Below are 19,420 nucleotides of genomic sequence, written 5' to 3' on the forward strand. Positions count from 1 at the left end.
TAAGAACAGAGAAGAGGAAGGAGTTAAATAATATTCTTCCAAAGAGGTCAACTCTGATTCTCATTCCATAATTTGATGGTTGGAGAACTGCCTGAACTCTATAGGAAGGTTGGCTATGTCATGGGTGTGATTATGATCACATCTAGTCTATACAGGACTTTACGAGTTTCACTTCCTCGTGTACAGAATGGAGTGAATAATAACAAAATGTTGATTTATGGTGAAAATTATAAAAATGAATACAAAGAGCAATCAGCCTAGTGCTTGACATGCTTGCTTATCATTTAGGAGCCTGAAATTGTTGAATATACCCTAATGGGTAGAATCTGAAGACTCTTATCAGGACCATTTTCCTCTTTTTATTGTACTCTCTGTGGAGTTGCAGATTTAGATTAGTATCAAATGTGTATTATTTAGTTCACACACATCTTCCCTACTTCCATGGATAATTCACATTTGACTTAAAATATTTAAAACTTACTCTAAGGCTCTGCTGTAATTAGACTAATGAAATTTTAACTGATACTTTCTCTTGCTTTACACATCTTTGAAATTTAGAGATGAAAATCACCATATTAGATGCATCATATTTCTAAGATTATCTCTTAATTTATTTAAAAAAAATTAAATTATTTATTTTTGGCTGTGCTCTGTCTTCATTGCTGTGTGTGCAGGCTTTCTCTAATTGTGGCAAGGTGAGCAGAGGTTACTCTCTTATTGTGGAGCACAGGCTCTAGGGCACAGGCTCAGTTGTTTTGCCACAAGTGGAATCTTCTCAGACCAGGGATCAAACCTGTGTCCTCTGCATTGGCAGGTGGATTCTTAACCACTGGACCACCAGGGAGGCCCTAAAATTATATTTTGATAGTTACTATTTACTGTGCTATTGCTTTCTGACATTTTTATGAATTAATTTAGAAATGAAATTTTGTTTTCCTTTGTCGAATACACTCGTTTTTAAAATCACTTTTATCACTTGGTATATTGTGACCGTGACAGTTATAGACAAGTTAAACAGCTTGATATCACCGAGAGAACAGATTGTTATTTTTAAGCAATTATATGATATTTGGAATTGTTTTAGAATGACAGTGTGACAGAGAAGTTAATATTTTAGGATGTTATATTTTTCCTTAATAAATTGATTTTATTATTAATATATATGTTATACTCTATTTTAGAAGCCAGTCTTTTTTTTTCCCCTGAAGTATTTAGAAAGTTCAGGAGGAAGACTTTTTATTAATAAGGCAATAGATAGTAGCAGTCATGTACCTGAGATCTCAAAGGGATTTTAGGAGAGCATCTGGACCAATCCCACACTTCCAGTTAAATCAAGACTTACTACTCCTCCTTTTCAGAGGAGTTCTTTGTCAATGGTAGGATTATTGATATACCTGAGTGAACGCTGCCTTGTAGACTGGATTTCTAATGCACTGACTACCCAGCACTTTTTGGCAGTTGTCCAGACTTTGTCTGTCTTTGTTAATTTATTGACTTTTTTACAAGTTCAGCTAAAGTAGATATACTTTCAAGAAAATGATTAGAGCTAAGGGGCTTCCTGTACTTGGTTTAAAATGCTTATATATTTAAAGCACTAATTTCTGAAAGAGAGTTAAGCTATTTTTATTAGCCAAACTACCTAAAATGTTTACCTGTTTTTACTTGTTATTCTGAAAGCCTTCACCAACTGTGCATATTTACTAGGAAAGTGAAGTGAAATGAGCCAGTGATATGAGCAACTTCCTTGGACTTGTTTATGTGCACCATATAATTTAATTCTAAATATAAATATGTTTCACCATAATTCAGTGTGGAACCTAATCGCTTTAAAATAATTCGGTCATCCAAGTGCCTGGAGTCCCCCACTGCATCATTCAGAGAGGCTGCAGTGGAGCTTGACAAATCATTTAAAAAGATAGTTACCAAACAATTTTCTCACCATGTAGAAATTATTCTCTGCAGAGTGAAGAAGCAGATCTCAGATGCTCTGCCAAGTTTTTAAGAGAATTAAAACCTCGAAGCATCTCACTGCTTACCTTTCTAGAAGTCATTCATTCCTGTGAAAGGACCTGGTGCTGAGCCTGTCTAATCGTGAAGTCTGGTTTTCCTGTCTGTTGGGAACATGTCTTTTGACATGACGTGTAGGCATTCCTCTAAATCCTCCTACCTTGTTCAGATCCAAAGATAGAACTAAAGACAGATTTGCTGTCTAGTAACAGGAAGTAAGGAGATGTTATGAATTTCATCGAGACTTGGTGATTCCTGTTCCATTTTGGGAAGCTAATGAAAGGTTGTTGCTGAACCATGAAAGATGCTGGAATTCTTGGCCTCCAGAAGAGAAGAATTTAATCTGGGGTCAGAGACAAGGCTTGATTGCTCAGAGCTTTTGTGTAGTAAAGTTTTATTAAAGTATAAAAGAGATAGAGAAAGCTTCTGACACAGACATCAGAAAGGGGCAGAAAGAGTGCCCCCCTTGCTAGTGTTAGCAATGGAGTTGTATACCTTTTAACTAGTTATTACAATGAATCAAAAGAATGTCTCAAGTGTGTGAAAATTTTACCAGACCCACTCCCACAATTTACATTTTAGGATAACAAAATTAGAATTTAACAATAGAAAGATCCTCCAGACCCACTCCCATAATACATTCTAAGATATCAGGATTAGTCAGAAGGTTTTCAGGAAGGAGAAACTGTCCTCCAGCCAGATACATTGTTGTTATATAATCCCTAGTACAGAGTTTAAACTGAGTTGTGTAATTTACTAAGACTAAGGAATGTAGAGGAAAAAAAATGTTTGTCCTTTTCTCCTCCTTGAGAATTCCAGACCCCTATCTCCACATCGAGAGCCCCAGACCCCTTTCTCCTCCTTGGGGACCCTGGACTTCTTATCAGTCTGCCTAGGAATTGACTCTCTCAGTAAGTACTTTTGCCCTTTAATGGGCTATTTTCCAGTTAATGACACTTAGGTACTAGACATAAGTAAAGGGAAAAATATTTCATGGAGAGTACAAATATTTGACAGGATTTTAAAATTCAGACTTTTTGTATTCTTACAGGAAGAAAATGCACAGAGTATTGAGGGCTGGTGAAGATACAAAATTTGAGAACAGACTTCATTTTCCAAGTGTCTGGGCCCCCGTAGTTGAGTGATGAACAAAACACATTATTTAGGACAGTTAGCGACCTGGAGATTACAGATAGGAATGTCAAGGCTAGTGATTGAATTATCTTTTAGGTTTTCCCGAGCATTTTGCTGGTTAATGTAAAAAAGTAGGGACAGTTTCATAAAAGCTAAAAAGTTTCATAAAAGCTCACTGGTCACAGTTATACGATTAAGTGAAGTGAAATCTGCTCAGTCGTGTCCGACTCTTTGCGATCTCATGTACAGTATAGTCCATGGAATTCTCCAGGCCAGAATACTGGAGTGAGTAACGTTTCCCTTCTTCAGGGGATCTTCCCAATCCAGGGATCGAACCTAGATCTTCTGCATTGCAGGCGGATTCTTTACCAACTGAACTATCAGGGAAGCCTGATATGGGGAAGTTATATGCTTACATGTAATGATTTCTCCTCACAGTCTGTCTGTGAGTTGAGTTATGAAACACTGGGCTATATCACAGACTCCTCAAGCTTAAATTTTTTTCTGAACCTCATATCTACTTTGACTTATTTAAATCTACTTTGACCCCTCCCTTATCAAGGTCATCCCCCTTCTCAGGAAAGTATTCTCCATCACTTCCATTTGTGAAGCCAGAGTCTAGGTATCCTCTGTGATTCATTTCTTTCCTTTTGCTTCACCTCCAGCACCTTATCAGGTTCTGTCAGTTGTACCTGAGAACCTATCCACCCCATCACCTTACACTGGGTAACCATTGTCCCATCCCTAGTGCTCAGTATAGAACTTTCCAGCTGTGTCTCTCCATCTGGTACATTCTACATTGGGCAGATGCCAGAGGAATCTGTACAGGTAGATGTTGCTGTTTGCTTAAAACCACTTAATGACACTGAAGTGCAAGTGGAAGAATAGGAAATGTGTTACTGTGGCCTGCACATCCCAACATGATTTGTACCCACCCCCACCCCGGAAAAAAAAAAAACAAAAACGTATTTCCCTGAGCTCCTGTTGCATTAGCCTCTTTCTGATCCCAGAACATGATGCACCTCTGCCTGGGCAGCCCTGCTTCTAAAGCCAGCATGCCTGACCTTCCAGGCACTCAAGTGTTAGGCTGGTGGCCAGTCTGTGGAGAGATGGTGCCTTCTTGCCTCTGTGTGTGTGTGTGTGTGTGTGCATGCGCGCACGCTAAGTCGCTTCAGTCATGTCTCTTTTGCGACCCCATGGACTGTAGCCTGCCAGGTTTCTCTGTCCATGGAATTTTCCAGGCCAGAATACTGGAATGGGTTGCCATGCCCTCCTCCAGGGGAGTCTTCCCAACCCAGAGATCAAACCTGTGTCTCTTACGTCTCCTGCCTTGGTAGGAGGATTTTTCCCACTCACACTACCTGGGAAGCCCTAGGTGCAATCTACCACATACAAATCTCTTTATGCATCAGGAGCATTAGGTGCAGATTGGCCAGAAATGATGCTCAGCTCAGGATGTTCATTCAGAATCAATGGACCTATAAGCTGCCAGAGAGCTTAACACTGTATGGGAGCAAAAGTAAAGGAAAATATATCTGTGAGCATAAATGTTGAACTTTCAGTTCAGTTCAGTTGCTCCGTCGTGTCTGGCACTTTGTGACCCCATGAATCGCAGCATGCCAGGCCTCCCTGTCCAACACCAACTCCCAGAGTTCACTCAATCTCATGTCCATCGAGTCGGTGATGCCATCCAGCCATCTCATCCTCTGTTGTCCCCTTCTCCTCCTGCCCCCAATCCCTCCCAGCATCAGAGTCTTTTCCAATGAGTCAACTCTTTGCATGAGGTAGCCAAAGTACTTGGAGTTTCAGCTTTAGCATCATTCCTTCCAAAGAACACCCAGGGCTGATCTCCTTCAGAATGGACTGGTTGGATCTCCTTGCAGTCCAAGGGACTCTCAAGAGTCTTCTCCAGCACACAGCTTTGGCCTCTATTATTGCTTTTAAGAATCTAGAAATTTAAAAAAAAAAATACAAAACAAAACTCAGTGTCAAAAACACTGTTTTTCTATCACTGTGTTTGTTAGCCTAACAAGTGTTCCTACAGGATCGGTACAATCAAGACTACAACTGTTTAAAATGGAAAACAAATATGTGAACATAATTTGCAGAGCTTTGAAAAAAGTGTTTATACTGAGACCCATTACTTCTCATTTAAAAGATGTTTAAATCACAGAGGACTCCTTGCAGAATGAGAACTCTGTCATCTCTTCCCTCTTTGGTATTCAGGGTTCATCTGTCTGGCAGTGTGCAGTTTGGGTAATTGGAGTTAATCTAATGCTTTAACCTTTGAGGTGGAGGGAGTGAAGAGGTGTGCAATCTATCTTATGAGACATGAAAGTATCTTTCCAAATAGAAAAAGTGCCTTTAAAATAATTCATAGCTTCACAGAGCCCTGAGCAATCTAATACAACTTCCTCATTCTCCCAAGCATCTAAAATCTATAAAATGCCAAAATATTATTTAGATACCATCTCATGGTGAGACTATTTAAAGTTGCAGCCCCAGCTTCCTTCCTTTTTTTTTTTTTAATTTTTAGTTTTCCGTTTCCTGTTTTTAGCCATGTGATATTCTATATGGGCTTTCCAGGCAGAACAGTGGTTAAGAGTCTGCTTACCAATGCAGGAGATGCGAGTTCAGTCCCTGTGTCGGGAAGATCCCCTGGTGGAGGAAATGGCAACCCACTCCAGTATTCTTGCCTGGGAAATTCCATGGACAGAGGTGCCTGGTGCCGGCTGAGTGACTCAGCATCATTGTCCACACACTATATACTATACAGTTTATTTGGTTATTGTTTGTTTCTTCCCAGTATAATTTAAACTTCAGGAAGGCAGGGAGTTTTGTTTGTTTTGTAAAATGCTGTATTCACAGCCCCAAGGACAGTGCATGGTACAGTGCATGGTGAAATCACTTAATAAATATTTGCTCAGTGCACAGCATTGGGCTTGACATTATGGAATATAAATAAGAAGTGTAAGATCTTTTCATGATCTTGAACTAAAATAAATATGACATTGCTATGGAAAAACGGGTGTCAAGATAACGTGCAAATGTACTGTTGGTTAGAACAGCATGTCATTGGTATTTGGTAAAAGAAAAGATGATTGCTGGCTGCAGAAACCATGTCTGGGTCCTTTGTTCAGTTATGGTTTAATTTGTTTTGCAAATTTTACAGCACATCGTTTGATAGTAAGGACAAATTCCATTATTGTGTCATGTTGAGTTAGACAGTTTGCTGAACATTCGAGTTTAGCCTGGCGGAATCAGTTATGTTGTTGTTATTTCTTTGCTGAGTCATGTCCGACTCTTTGCGACCCCTTAGACTGCAGCCCACCAGGCTCCTCCGTCCATGGGATTCTCTAGACAAGAATACTGGAGTGGGTTGCCATTTCCTTCTCCAGGTGGTATTCCCAACCCAGGGGTCGAACGTAAATCTCCTTCATTGCCAGGCAGATTCTTTACTGCCGAGCCACAACTCAGAGTCCAAATCTAGTTTAATGCCAATTCAGAGTCTGACAGTGTGTTTCAGCTTTAAAATTCCAGTGGAAGAGCTTTTCCTTTGGGCAGATTCACGACTGTTTGATGATGAGTGGATTGTAGATGCCCTTGGGGCAGCAGCCCCTGCTGCCTCCTGTCCTCATCTTGTATGTGACTGTATTTAGCATCTTTGGGTCCCAATGGCAGGACTTCTGTTTACACGAGCATGAGAAGGGTTTGCCCACAAGACATTCTCTCTACCAAATAGAGAAAGCCTGGAGGAAACCCAAAGCAGAGGGAGAGGGGTAGATGGGTTTTTATTGTCTGAAGGTAAGTCAGTGAGGAGATTTTGCCCATGTAGTGTTTGTTTTAATATTTGCCTAGCACTTTAAAGTTTCCCAGGTATCTTTCCATGGTGATGACCGTGGCTGGGGAGCGAGGTGTGCCCATGGTGAACCAGCACTGTGTTACGTGCATTTCATTCTCACAGCAACCCTGTGGGACACTCTTCTTACTATCCATGTTTCATAGATGTCAAGGAGAACTATCCTGGTTTTGCTAGGATAACACAGCTAATCCATGGCAGAACCTAGATTTGAATACAACGTTCTCATCCAAGTAGTGTGCTCTTTCTCTTACTCTGAGAGGAACTTGGCCTGACAGGCTTTAAATGCAGTGGCGGTTTAGCTGCTCAGTCATATCCGACTCTTGCGTCCCCATGGACTGCAGCCCCACCAGGGTCCTCTGTCCATGGGATTTCCCAGGCAAGAATACTGGAGTGGGTTGCCCTGCCCTCCTCCAGGGGATTTTCCCGACCCAGGGTGGAACCCAGGTCTCCTGCATTGTGGGTGGATTCCTTACCAACTGAGCCACCAGAGAAGCCCTATTATATGCAATAGGATATTAATTTCAGGGGAAATCTAGAAGCATTCTAGAAATGTCTGTAAGCCTATTGTATTTAATGAGCAAGGTGGTTACTTGTAGCCCCCTGTGTGAAAATGTACACTTATCCTTTCTTTTTTAAATCCCATTGCAGCCTTCTGTCTTCAATAACATATTCTCCTAAATTAGAACGTAAGGCATCCGAGTCCATAGTCCCAACAGACAGTGACAATGAGAAGGGAGAGAGAAACAGCAAACGCGTCTGTTTTAACATGGCCGGAGATGAGCAGGAAGACTCGGGTCATGACACCATCAGCAACAGAGACTCTTACAGGTAACTGCATTCATCCCTGAAACTCCTCTCATCAGCCAAGTTGAAGGTGATTCTGTGTTTTCCACAAAGGTCTTGAAAAAAATTTTCGACTGTTGCTTTTATTTATTGTGGTTCAGTTGCCAAGTCATGTCTGACTCTTCATAACCCCAGGGACTGAAGCATGCCAGGCTTCCATGTCCCTCATCATCTCCATTTGCCCATCTTCATACAGGATCAGGTATGTTCAGGGTGGTATGGCCGTACACTGGAGTTTGCCCAACTTCATGGCCATTGAATCAGTGATACCATTCAGCCATCTCATTCTCTGTCACCCTCTTCTCTTCCTGCCCTCAGTCTTTCCCAGCATCAGGATCTTTACCATTGAGTCAGTTCTTCGCATCAGGTGGCCAAAGTACTGGAGCTTCCAGCTTCAGCCTCAGTCCTTCCAGTGAATATTCAGGGTTGATTTCCTTTAAGAATAACTGGTTTCATCTCCTTGCCTTCCAGGGGACTTCCCATAAAAATAACTGCAGCTCTTAACCAACCTCAGACAGAGCACAGTGAGACATCACAGTCTTTCAAATTCTTCCCTTTTATAATCTGTGTAAATTTTGAAAAACCATTTTTTTATCCAGCTGAGTGGGCCTAATTTAGGACATTTGTTATTCTCTTATGGATTGTGTAACATGTATGGAAAATAAGCAAATTGTGCATGTGTTAACAGTTTGGGGGGGAATATCTGTTTCTGGTGGCTCAGTGGCAAAGAATCTGCCTGCCAGTCAGGAGGCACTGGTCCAGTACCTAGGTTGGTAAGATCCTCTGGAGGAGGAAATGGCAACTCATTCCAATATTCTTGCCTGGAGAACCCTGTGGACAAAGGAGCCTGGCAGGCTATAATCCATGGGGTCACACAGAGTCAGACACCACTTAGTGACTGAGCAACAGCAGCTGTATCTGCTTATTGGACTATTGAGTGAACAGGGGCTCTTTTTGTCTTGTTTTTCCTCTTACGTTGTGTTTCAAGCTAATTGGACACATTTCAGTCCTTCACCTCTGTGACCAGCTTTGTGCATTTTTTCTTCCCTGCCATGCATTCTATACAATTTTGGTAGGACTGCAGGAACAAAGTACCAAGAACCAGGTGGTTTGAACGACAGAACTTTATTATCCCAGAGTTCTAGAGCTGGAAGTCTAAATGCAGGTGTCAGCAATGTTGTTGCTTTCTGAGGGCTGTGAAGGAAGGCTCTGTACCAGGTCTCTCTTCTTGGCTTGCAGTTGGCTATCTTCTCCTTCTGTCTCTTCACATCCTTTTCCTTCCAAGTGTGTCTCTGTGTCCACATTTCCTCTTCTTACAAGACACTGGTCATATTGGACTAGTATTCATGCATGCCTGCTAAGTTGCTTCAGTTGTGTCCAACTCTTTGCAACCCTCTGGAGTGTAGCCTGCCAGGCTCCTCTGTCCATGGGATTCTCCAGGCAAGAATACTGAGTGGGTTGCCATGCCCTCCTCCAGGGGATTCCCAACCCAGTGATCAAGCCTATGTCTCTTATGTGTCCTGCATTTGCAGGCAGGTTCTTTATGACTAGCGCCACTGAGAAGCCCGTATTGGACTAATGTCCCCACTGATGACCTCATTTTAACTTGATTACCTCTGTAACGACCCTCCCTCCAAATAAGGTCACAATCTAGTACACTGAGTACACTGACTTCAGCATGTGAATTTGAGGAGGGGGATACAATTCACCCCATAGCACCCTCCCTCCAGACTCGGTTGCCGTCTTCTTACCCGACGTTCACATGATGGCTCCTGCAGTGAACTTCATTAATTGAACGTGCTTTCTCTCCTTTGAGCCCTTGTGTCTCCTGGAACCCCAGGGAGGCCGTGGTAACCTGTCACGTGTGCTGGGCGTGCAGCTTCAGAACCTTCCATTTTATTCACATCAACTGAAGATGATTACTCTCTCACTCACTCATTATGCAGTTTTTTACAATTAACTTTAATAACTAAAGTTATTTCGTAATTATTATTAAATCAAAGTTGTTTCATCAGAGATATTTAGCACAAACTCATAGGTTCCATTAAAACATATTTTTATGTATGGTTGTGTCCCTTTGCTGTCCACCTGAAACTATAACCATAAAGAAGGGTGAGCACTGAAGAATTGATGCTTTTGAAATGTGGGTGCTCTTGGAGTCCTTTGGACTGCAGGGAGATCAAACCAGTAAATCCTAAAGGAAATCAACCCGGACTATTCCATGGAAGGACTGATGCCGAAGCTGAAGCTCCAGTACTTTGGCCACCTGAACGAAGAGCCAACTCATTGGAAAAGAACCTGATGCTAAGAAAGATTGAAGGCAGGAGGAGAAGAGGGCAACAGAGGGTGAGATGGTTGGATGGCATCACTGACTCAATGGGCATGAGTTTGAGCAATCTCTGGGAGATAGTGAAGGGCAGGAAAGTGTGGTGTGCTGCAGTTCATGGGTTTGCAAAGAGTCAGACACGACTTAGCGAGTGAACAACAATACCCCAATACAAAATAAAAAGTTGAAAAAAAAAGCTTATTTTTACCAGGCACATGGGAAAAACAGGATGATTTCAGGTAATTCCTACCACAGTCCTCTATAGCAAGTTCTGATGTTAACTGCATTTTATATCTAAGAAAGCTGAGGCTCACAGGAGTTACATAATTTACCCAGGAAATCAGCTGACCTGGCTCACAATTTATTAACCACTCTACATTTCCAGTTTCTATATGAAAAGGATTTTAATGAGTATGTGAGTTAATTATTTCTAGAAATTTAATAATATAAAAAACAGATTAACCACTTTTACCATTTCATTTACTTTTTAGCTTCTAAGGAGACCGGTATGCCCTTTAATAAGAACCTGTGGTTTCTCTCCAGTGGGAAATTACAGTTCTAAAAATACCTTCTTACCTCAACTTTTAGTTATCAGATAATTAAAATTACTCTCAAGTTCTCACTAGAGTAAAAGAGAAATCTTAAATGTATATTTAAAGTTAAATAAGTCTTTTTACTTATTCTGAAAGGCAAAAAGAATTTTGTCTGCTGCACTATTTCTGAAATCTGAAATCTGTCTTGTGTCCGTATTCACACAAAAACATCTCCGACTTTCTCTCCCTTGGCATTCATCATTATCCAGTACTTACTTGGTGAGACATCCTTGCTGGGCTCTGGAGTGGAGACAAGGCATCATCTTCCTTGAGGGGATGGGAAAGGGCTCAGAATGCAATTAATGAGTTATAATTGAAGTTAATAGTAAGGATTCATAGGCAGAGATCATGAAACAGGATTTGTCCCTCTTAATAAATCAACTACAGGCATATACTATCAAATGGATCCTGATAAATTTTAAGTTTGGTTTGGCTCCTGTAAATTAACTATGCATTTTATTTTACTTTTTTTTTAAAGTATTTATTTATTTGGCTGCATTGGCTCTTATTTCCAGCATATGGAATCTAATTCCCTGACCAGGGATCAAACCCAGACCCCCCACATTAAGAGTGCAGAGTCTTAGCCACTGGACCACACCAATAACTGTGCATTTTAAAATTAATTCATGATTAGATTATATAAGAAGAAAAGTTGAAATATGATTGAATTTGAAATTTTTTCTTTTAAACTAAGCTAAAATGTGATTTGAGCAAACTTGCCTTTCTCTTCAATTTCTATAAAGCATATTAACAAATATCACAGTAACATATTATGTTTATGCAGTAAGAAGTGACAAGGAAACTTTGCCAAACTTTGTCATTTTGTGAAAATGACACGTACCTCATTATTTTCAGCGACTGCAACAGCAATAGGAATTCCGTTGCCTCCTTCACCAGCATCTGCAGCAGCCAATGCAGCTCATATTTTCACAGCGATGAAATGGACTCAGGTGCGTTTGGTAAAGCTACATGAACTCTTTGACGCCAGCCCTCTGGGATTAATTTGTTTAATCCATACACATTTTTATCTTTGAACAGCCATTCTTGGTGGCCACACAATGGTCTTTGTTTTACATGCCTGAGAAAGTCACTTTCCCAATCTCATTATAAACAGTGAATTTTTTGAAAGATGGAAAGAACAAACTGATTTTTATGTTAATAAATGCTGTCTTATGATGTTTCTGTGGTACTATGAAGGGTGTAAACAAATAAATTTTAAAAGTAATTGAATACCATAGTGCCTCAGACAGTACTTAGAATATAGGAAGAAGGTTATAAAGGGTAGATAGCATTACTATACAGGAAACAAATTTTACTGACATTAGACATTGCTGATTGTGTGCAGAGAAGGGATGGGCTTTGAAGACAGCAGGTGCACCTGAGCTCAGGTGGGCAATAGGGAAGGGGGCAATGAGAAAAATACTACTTGATATAAATGTCTTATACAGTTTTTATTTTGTGTGTATGAAGAACAAAAGACTTTTCATCCAGTTGGGAAATGTCTTAAATTTGAAATATGCAGCTTATCCCAGCTATTCGACCATCAGATAAATGCACCATTTGGAAGAGTCATTGACATGGGCACCCCAGGGCTCTTTCTGTGAGTCCCTCTGCTTTTACTGCAGCTTCAAAGGAGTGATAATCTAACATCCTAATGTCTATCAAAAGCTTTGGAATTCTTTTTCTGAACATGAGAACTAACATATGGAATAAGAGCTAGTGTTTAATTATTTTTTCCTTTGTTTATTTGAAAATGGTTTGGAATGTTAAACATAAGAGAAATGATTTTTTTTTTAACATCTAGGTGATGAACTTCCCCTAAATGTTCGCATTTCTCGTGATAAACAGGACAAGATACACAGCTGCCTTGAGCATCTTTTCAGCCAGGTACGATTGGGACAATTGTAGGAATTTTTTCCACAGACTGAACTGTCAAAATCCATTTTCCAGACGTAAAGGAGTTTTGAATTGGAATGGAAAGAACTCATCTGTTTTTCTACCCTGTGTCCTTCAGTTTCCAGAGCTGAGATGGGATTCCTTCAGCCATCTGACCCAAAAGATCATTATGAATGTCAAGTATTTCACAGTCCTTAAAAATTACAGGGGCTTCTCAGGTGGTGCTCATGGTAAAGAACCCACTTGCCACCGTAGGAGATGTAAGACCGGTTCGATCCCTTGGTCAGGAAGACCCCCTGGAGGAGGAAATGACAACCCCCTCCAGTATTCTTGCCCGGAGAATCCCATGGACAGAGGAGCTAAAGCATTTTACAAAGAGGAGTTGTTCTATTTGTTATTTGTTTCTTTGTGGATATTCAGATATTCCCTCATGATTTCTTGTTCAACTTCATTTCTAACCTCAAGAAGCACTCATGTTGGTGTTTTGGATTTTTTAAAAAATGTATACCCCCAACCAAAATCCAGAATGTAGAAAATTTGACCACTTTGTAAAGGATTATGAAAACTTTTAGGTGTTTTTTCTTTTTTTTAAACCATTCTGGACCTCTTCTTTTATAAAGTAAATTTATATTTTGTGTGAATATGTGGTGGGTGTCCCACGTGGCACAGTGGTAAAGTATCTGCCTGCCAATAAAGGAGAGGCAATCCCTGGGTCGCGAAGATCCCCTGGAGGAGGGCACAGCAACCCACTCCAGTATTCTTGCCTGGAGAATCCCATGGGCAGAGGAGCCTGGCGGCTACAGTCCGTGGTGTCGCACAGAGTTGGATGCGACTGAGCACATGTATATAGCCCATGGATATATGGTAGGATAGTAAGAGATGCCATTTAAAATGTTATCAGGTGAGTTTATCCCAATATTTTATTCAAAGATAGATTTTGCAGGCAGCATAGGATCCCCAAAATAATCATTGGTTTCAGAAAAAATGTTACGATGTTTACTGTTGGAAATATCTGTTATGTGTTATGAGAAGTTATATAACTCCCCCAAATCTCTGCTGTTGTGATAGATGGATTCCATAACCAATCTCCTGAGAGGCCAAGCTGTTGTGAGGGCCTTTGAGCAAACTAAGTACCTGACACCAGGTCGAGGATTACAAGGTGAGGTTTACAATGTACCTGTTCGAGGCAGTTAGGAAACAAAAGTGGGGGACAATACAGTCATGAGGCAAAAGCTTAGCATGAGAAAAAAAAGGTCTAGATGCTAGTTCTATCATTCATTTAATCCTACTTCTATCTGATAGTCATTGAATATATGTAATAAGCCAATATAGGACCTTTTTTAGAGTTATTTGGAAATTTAAAATGTTTAAAGCCTATAGAGGGCAGACTGGATGTATTAATTCAAGAAATTGAGTTGCTTTTGCTGAAATCAGGCTCAATGCTTACTTGGTTATAGCCCAGTGCTGATGGAAGGGGATTTGGGAATGGGGTGGGGGGTGGGGGAGTTGGCCAACAGAACAAGGTCTAGAGCTGCCACTTTCTGACATCTGGTTTAGGATGTTGAAATAGAGATTTTCATCTCAATTTCTTCCTTTGTTTAAACCTTTGTGAGAAGATAATAAGGATCTGACTTTGTTTTAGATTTAACAGATTTTCTCCCGTAATAAAGCTACATAAATTGCTACCACGATAATAGCCTAAGACCACAAGAACGAAAGGAAGAGGATTCTGTTGTTTATGGGCTTGTGAACCGGTAAATGGTTGAGACTTAAGAGAGCTTTTCTGTGTTTATTTAGAGTTTCAGCAGGAAATGGAACCAAAGCTGAGTTGTCCGAAAAGGTTAAGACTTCACATCAAGCAAGATCCTTGGAATCTTCCCAGCAGCGTCCGGAATCTTGCTCAGAACATCAGAAAATTTGTTGAAGGTCAGGATAAAAAGCAAAAAAAAAAAAAAAAAATCCCATGACATGAGCAACACTCATTTAAAAATCCATTAAACCCTCAAATTCAGACATGCCCTGATTACTCTTTGGAGTGTTTCATATTATGAGGAAAATAAAAGGACTGAAAAGGGTGAGAGAAAGCAGAGGAGGGAGAGAAGGAATAAGATGACAAAACCTATATTCCAAGGATCTAAACAATGTGGACTGTATCTCAAAGAATATTCATAGGAAATAAAGCAAAGGCTCATTCTTATGAAGACGAGGAGACAATGAGGGAGTTTCATATATGAAACTCTATCAGAAAAATTTCTAAAGGATTCACAAAATGCTTGAAACTACATTTCATGGAAAGTCTAAAAAATGAATTGTGAGTCTGTGAGAGTCAAAATAAGGTTGAATCATTAGTTTTTCAGTTTGTCTTTCAGAGATGTTTGTCTAAGTTGCTTGTTATTTTTAATACTAGCATGAGATGGTCTACTCAGCATCCCATAACTGGTACCACCTCTAAAAGAGGTATAAAAAATTTCCAGACAATGCCAGTGAGTTTGGTTGCATATTATTTAGGGTCAGAGTTGTTAAGGAAAATATTCTGAGAGTTTTCAAAGTGATAATAATGAAAAAGATGAAATGAGGAATTTGTCTAATTTTTGGAATCTCCAATTCAGTGGTTTCTTCCCAGTATTAGACCAGTGCTTGGCAATGTCCAGAGACATTTTCCCATTGTCACACTCATGGGTGCCCCTGGCTTCTAGTAGGTAGAGGCTAGGGATGCTGCTAAACATCTTACAAGGCGCCAGATAGTCTCTCTCATCAAAGAATTATTTGGTCTAAAATATCCTTAGGGCTAAGGTGGAGAAACCTGGATAATACATATTATGCTTGTATGTAAATTTATATTCCTCAGTCATTCATATGTCATTTGAATGTGGTAAATAGTAATCAGCTGAAGTAACAGTACATCATAACCCACTTTTTAACCCACCACTGCCATTTTAAATATTTTTACTCTCTTGGCCACTTGGTACAGCATGTGGGATCTTAGTTCCCTGACCAGGGATTGAACTCAGGCCCCTGTACTGGAAGCATGGAGCCCTAACCACTGGACCACCAGGGAAGTCCCTCACTACTATTTTTTTAGGATAAATCATTCTAAATTTATCCTAAAATTAAGGGGGCTTCCCTAGTGTAAAGAATCCACCTGTAATGCAGGAGATGTGGGTTCAATCCCTGGGTCAGGAAGATCCCTGAAGAAGGACCTGGCAACCCACTCCAGTATTCTTGCCTGGAGAATCCTGGGGACAGAGGAGCCTGGCAGGCTATAGTCCGTAGCATCACAGAGTCAGACACGACTGGAGTGACTCAGCATGCAGGCACACAGAGAGAGGAAGAAAGTTCTTAAACCCTATAGGGTCTAAGCCTGTGTGCCTCAGTTTCTTCATTTACTAAATGATATGAATGGTGTAAATTTTCTATGATTACCAAGTTTTCTGCCTAGAAATACACTCAAGTATAACAGTTTAGATATTCTTTAGAGATCAATAGATAAAAAATTTTTACACATATGGAAAACTCCAAATAAATCATAGCTATTCTAGCATATGATGAAATCTTTTATCCTTCACAGCTGGATTTCTTGGCTATAGTTTTATTTTATAGCTACATATACATGATAACATCACATTCAATCAGAAGTCTGAATGTAAACACCCCCCCCAAATAATGAATAGCCAAAATGACAAATATATGTTTAAAAGCTTCAAGGAATTTAAGTATATACTTCACTGTTGTGTACTTAGTCGTTTCGTTGTGTTCAGCTCTTTGTGATCCCATGGACTGTAGCCCACCAGGCTCCTCTGTCTATGGGATTCTCTGGGCAAGAATACTGGAGTGGGTTGCTATTTGCCTCCCCCAGGGAATCTTTGCAGCCCAGGGATCGAACTACATCACCTGCATTGGCAGGCAGATTCTTTACCACTGAGCCGCCTGGGAAGTCCATACTTTGCTGAGTAAAAAGTAGATTTCCACTGACTAGATATCAGTACCACAACACTTCTAAAAGCTATCATTTGTGAATCTAAATGCAGCTGTTCTCATCAGCTTTGAGTTTTCCTGTATACATTATATTTGCTTTTAGAGTAAATGCAGTATCAATTACTTTGGGAGGTAAGAGCTGTGATTGTTACATTAAGTGAGTCTTTAAAAACAGTTAATCAGTAGTTCAGCTCAGTGGACCATCAAGGAGAGGGCAAGCTGCCATTTCCTGGTGGTCTGTGTAGTGTCCAGTCCTGTTCTATGGGGTGGAAGCAGCTGCACTGGGATCCTTGTAATCAGCTGCTTGTTCTATGGATGGACTCAAAACTAACCTCACCAGTTCACCATTGATTAAACATTTTCATTCTATTTCCCAAATTGTCCTTCTGTAAAGAATGATTTAATGGAAGGTCAGGTCTGGGCTGGAAATTAACTTAGTGCTACCTTGCCAGAATGTTCTGGTTATGTGTAGCTGATGTTCCTGTAGAGGAGGAAAAAAAAAATCTTTTTCCATTTACCCTCCTAGGTTCTCTGCCTGGAGCCCTGTAAATTAGACTGACAAAAACCAAATGAACAGGAGGAAAGCATGTAACTTCATTTAATATAAGTTTCACATGGACACGAGAGCCTTTATAAGGAAATGAAGACCAGAAGAAAAGATTAAAGCTGCCTGTTTTCATACTAGGTTTGAAGGCTTCCCTGGTGGCTCAGCTGGTACAGAATCCGCCTGTGATGCGGGAGCCCTGGGTTCAATCCCTGGGTTGGGAAGATCCCCTGGAGAAGGGAAAGGCTACCCACTCCAGTATTCTGGCCTGGAGAATTCCATCGACTGTATAGTTCATGAGGTCACAAAGAGTTAGACACGACTGAGCAACTTTCAGAAAGTCCTAGAAAATTGTTACAGGACCAAAGGGTACATGCTAAGGGCAGTAAAACTGGTGGCAAGACCTGCTCTTTTGGCATCCCTCCCTCTTTGGAAATAAAGATATCTCTTTCCTCTGGGTATAGCTCTCCTGAGCCTGCTTCGGGGGGAAAAGTGGCAGTCAGGGAGTCCTTCCTGTCCCCACTGTTTCTCAGAGTCCTTCAACTGAAAATATGAATAACTCAGTATTCCAAAGTGCCATATTTGAGGGTAGCATGTTCTGAACACCATCATGCCTTCATCTCTGATTGAGAAATATCCTAGCAAATATATACCAGATATGATACCAGAATGGAAGTCTATGGTCTTTATGTAGGAAGGACTGTTCCAGTGCCATTAATATGCATACCATTCACTCATAGCCTGTAAACTGAGGGCAGAGGAGAGCAGAGGAAACAGCGGACTAGATGGGGACAGAGTCATAGGGTGGTGTCACTAAGATTATGTCTGTCTCCTGTCCCTCAGCTAAGTTATGGAATCATAATATCAGCTAACTGAAGGTAATTTGTGTGGTTAGCCCCCTGTGGTATTGTTTTAGAATAAAAATGTATATATATCTTTGGTCTTCATCCTCTTTCCTGGCACAGAGAGATATAAAAGCTTTGGAATTTCCTGTGCAGAGAGGGCAAAGCTGTCTTTTGTTCTCTTAACGAGGTGACTTTGGGAAGTCACCTAAAGATGGTGGCTGGTTGCCAGGGGAGCCAGCCTTGTGAGTAGAAGGTTGAAATTTTCAGCCCCATCCATCCCTGAACTCCAGGGAGGGGAGAGGGGTTGGAGATTGAGTGCAGTGGCCAATGGCCAATTATTTCATTGACCATGCTTCTGTTATAAAGCTGCCAGAAAAACCCAGAAGGAGAGGGTTGGAGAGTTTCTGGGTTGGTGAACTTCGGCTTTTCAGGTGGCTCAGTGGTAGACTCCTGCTGCCAATGCAGGAGACGAGATGTAGGTGACTTGGGTTTGATTCCTGGATCCGAAATAGCCCCTGGAGAAGGAAATGGCAACCCGGTCCAGGTTTCTTGCCTGGGAAGCTCCATGGACAGAGTTGCCTGGCGGGCTACAGTTCATGGGGTCGCAGAGTCAGTCATGACGGAGAGGCTGAGCGCTTGTCCGAACTTGTGTTGGCGTCTGGAACTCTGTGCTTTCACCCGTCCATGCCTTGCCTGTGCGTCTCTTATGTCTGCCTGTTCCTGAATTATGTCCCTTTATAATAGACTGCAAATTTAGTCAGAAAATGTTTCTCTGACTTCTGTGAGGGGTTCTAGCTAATTAAGTGAACCCAAGGAGGGGATCACTGGAACCTCTAGTCTGTAGCCAGTTGATCAGAAGAAGCACAGATGACAGCCTGGACTTGTGAATGGTGTCTGAAGTGGGGGTGGGGTGCAGTCCTGTGACTGGTGAGACCTTATCCCGTGATATCTGTCACTATATCCAGGTAGATGGTGTCAGAATTAAATTGAATTCTAGGGCACCCAGCTGGGGTTGGAGAATTGCTTGGTGGTGTGGGGAAGAATACCCATCCAAGTTGCATCCACTGACAGCTTAAATTCAAATGTCTAGTAGTGACATATCATCTCTTTGCTGCCTACCTACCAAAATTATACTCTTTGAAAGCTCTCATTTTTCCAGCAGTACGTTTTTCATTTTTTTCTCTGCCTTTGTCCTAATATCCTAAAGAGCTTCTTCTTTTTAACTCAGTTTTTCCATTTTTCTTCATATTTCAGTTAATGAGACATTTTCTGGCTAATTCCCCTTCTAATTCATGTGATTTAATTCATCTTTTCTGGTCCAAATAAGTCCTTACCAGATTCATTCTCCTAAAATATCATGTTCAGTCCCCTGCCTCAGAGCCTTAGAGTGATTTT

At 40.8% G+C, this 19,420-nt stretch overlaps 1 protein-coding gene across 1 annotated transcript in view; it reads left to right on the forward strand.

Annotated features, from left to right (window-relative positions):
* PREX2 (phosphatidylinositol-3,4,5-trisphosphate dependent Rac exchange factor 2) overlaps nucleotides 1–19,420 on the forward strand; it is a 305,433-nt gene that overhangs the window by 180,089 nt on the left and 105,924 nt on the right. The window contains exons 26-30 of the mRNA XM_040261348.1: nucleotides 7,652–7,831; nucleotides 11,621–11,715; nucleotides 12,570–12,652; nucleotides 13,730–13,820; nucleotides 14,459–14,587. Of these exons, the coding sequence (XP_040117282.1) occupies nucleotides 7,652–7,831; nucleotides 11,621–11,715; nucleotides 12,570–12,652; nucleotides 13,730–13,820; nucleotides 14,459–14,587 (578 nt within the window). The remainder of the gene's footprint in view (nucleotides 1–7,651; nucleotides 7,832–11,620; nucleotides 11,716–12,569; nucleotides 12,653–13,729; nucleotides 13,821–14,458; nucleotides 14,588–19,420) is intronic.

This window comes from Oryx dammah, unplaced genomic scaffold (assembly GCF_014754425.2).
Source record: "Oryx dammah isolate SB20612 unplaced genomic scaffold, SCBI_Odam_1.1 HiC_scaffold_19, whole genome shotgun sequence".
Classification (NCBI taxonomy): Eukaryota; Metazoa; Chordata; class Mammalia; order Artiodactyla; family Bovidae; genus Oryx; species Oryx dammah.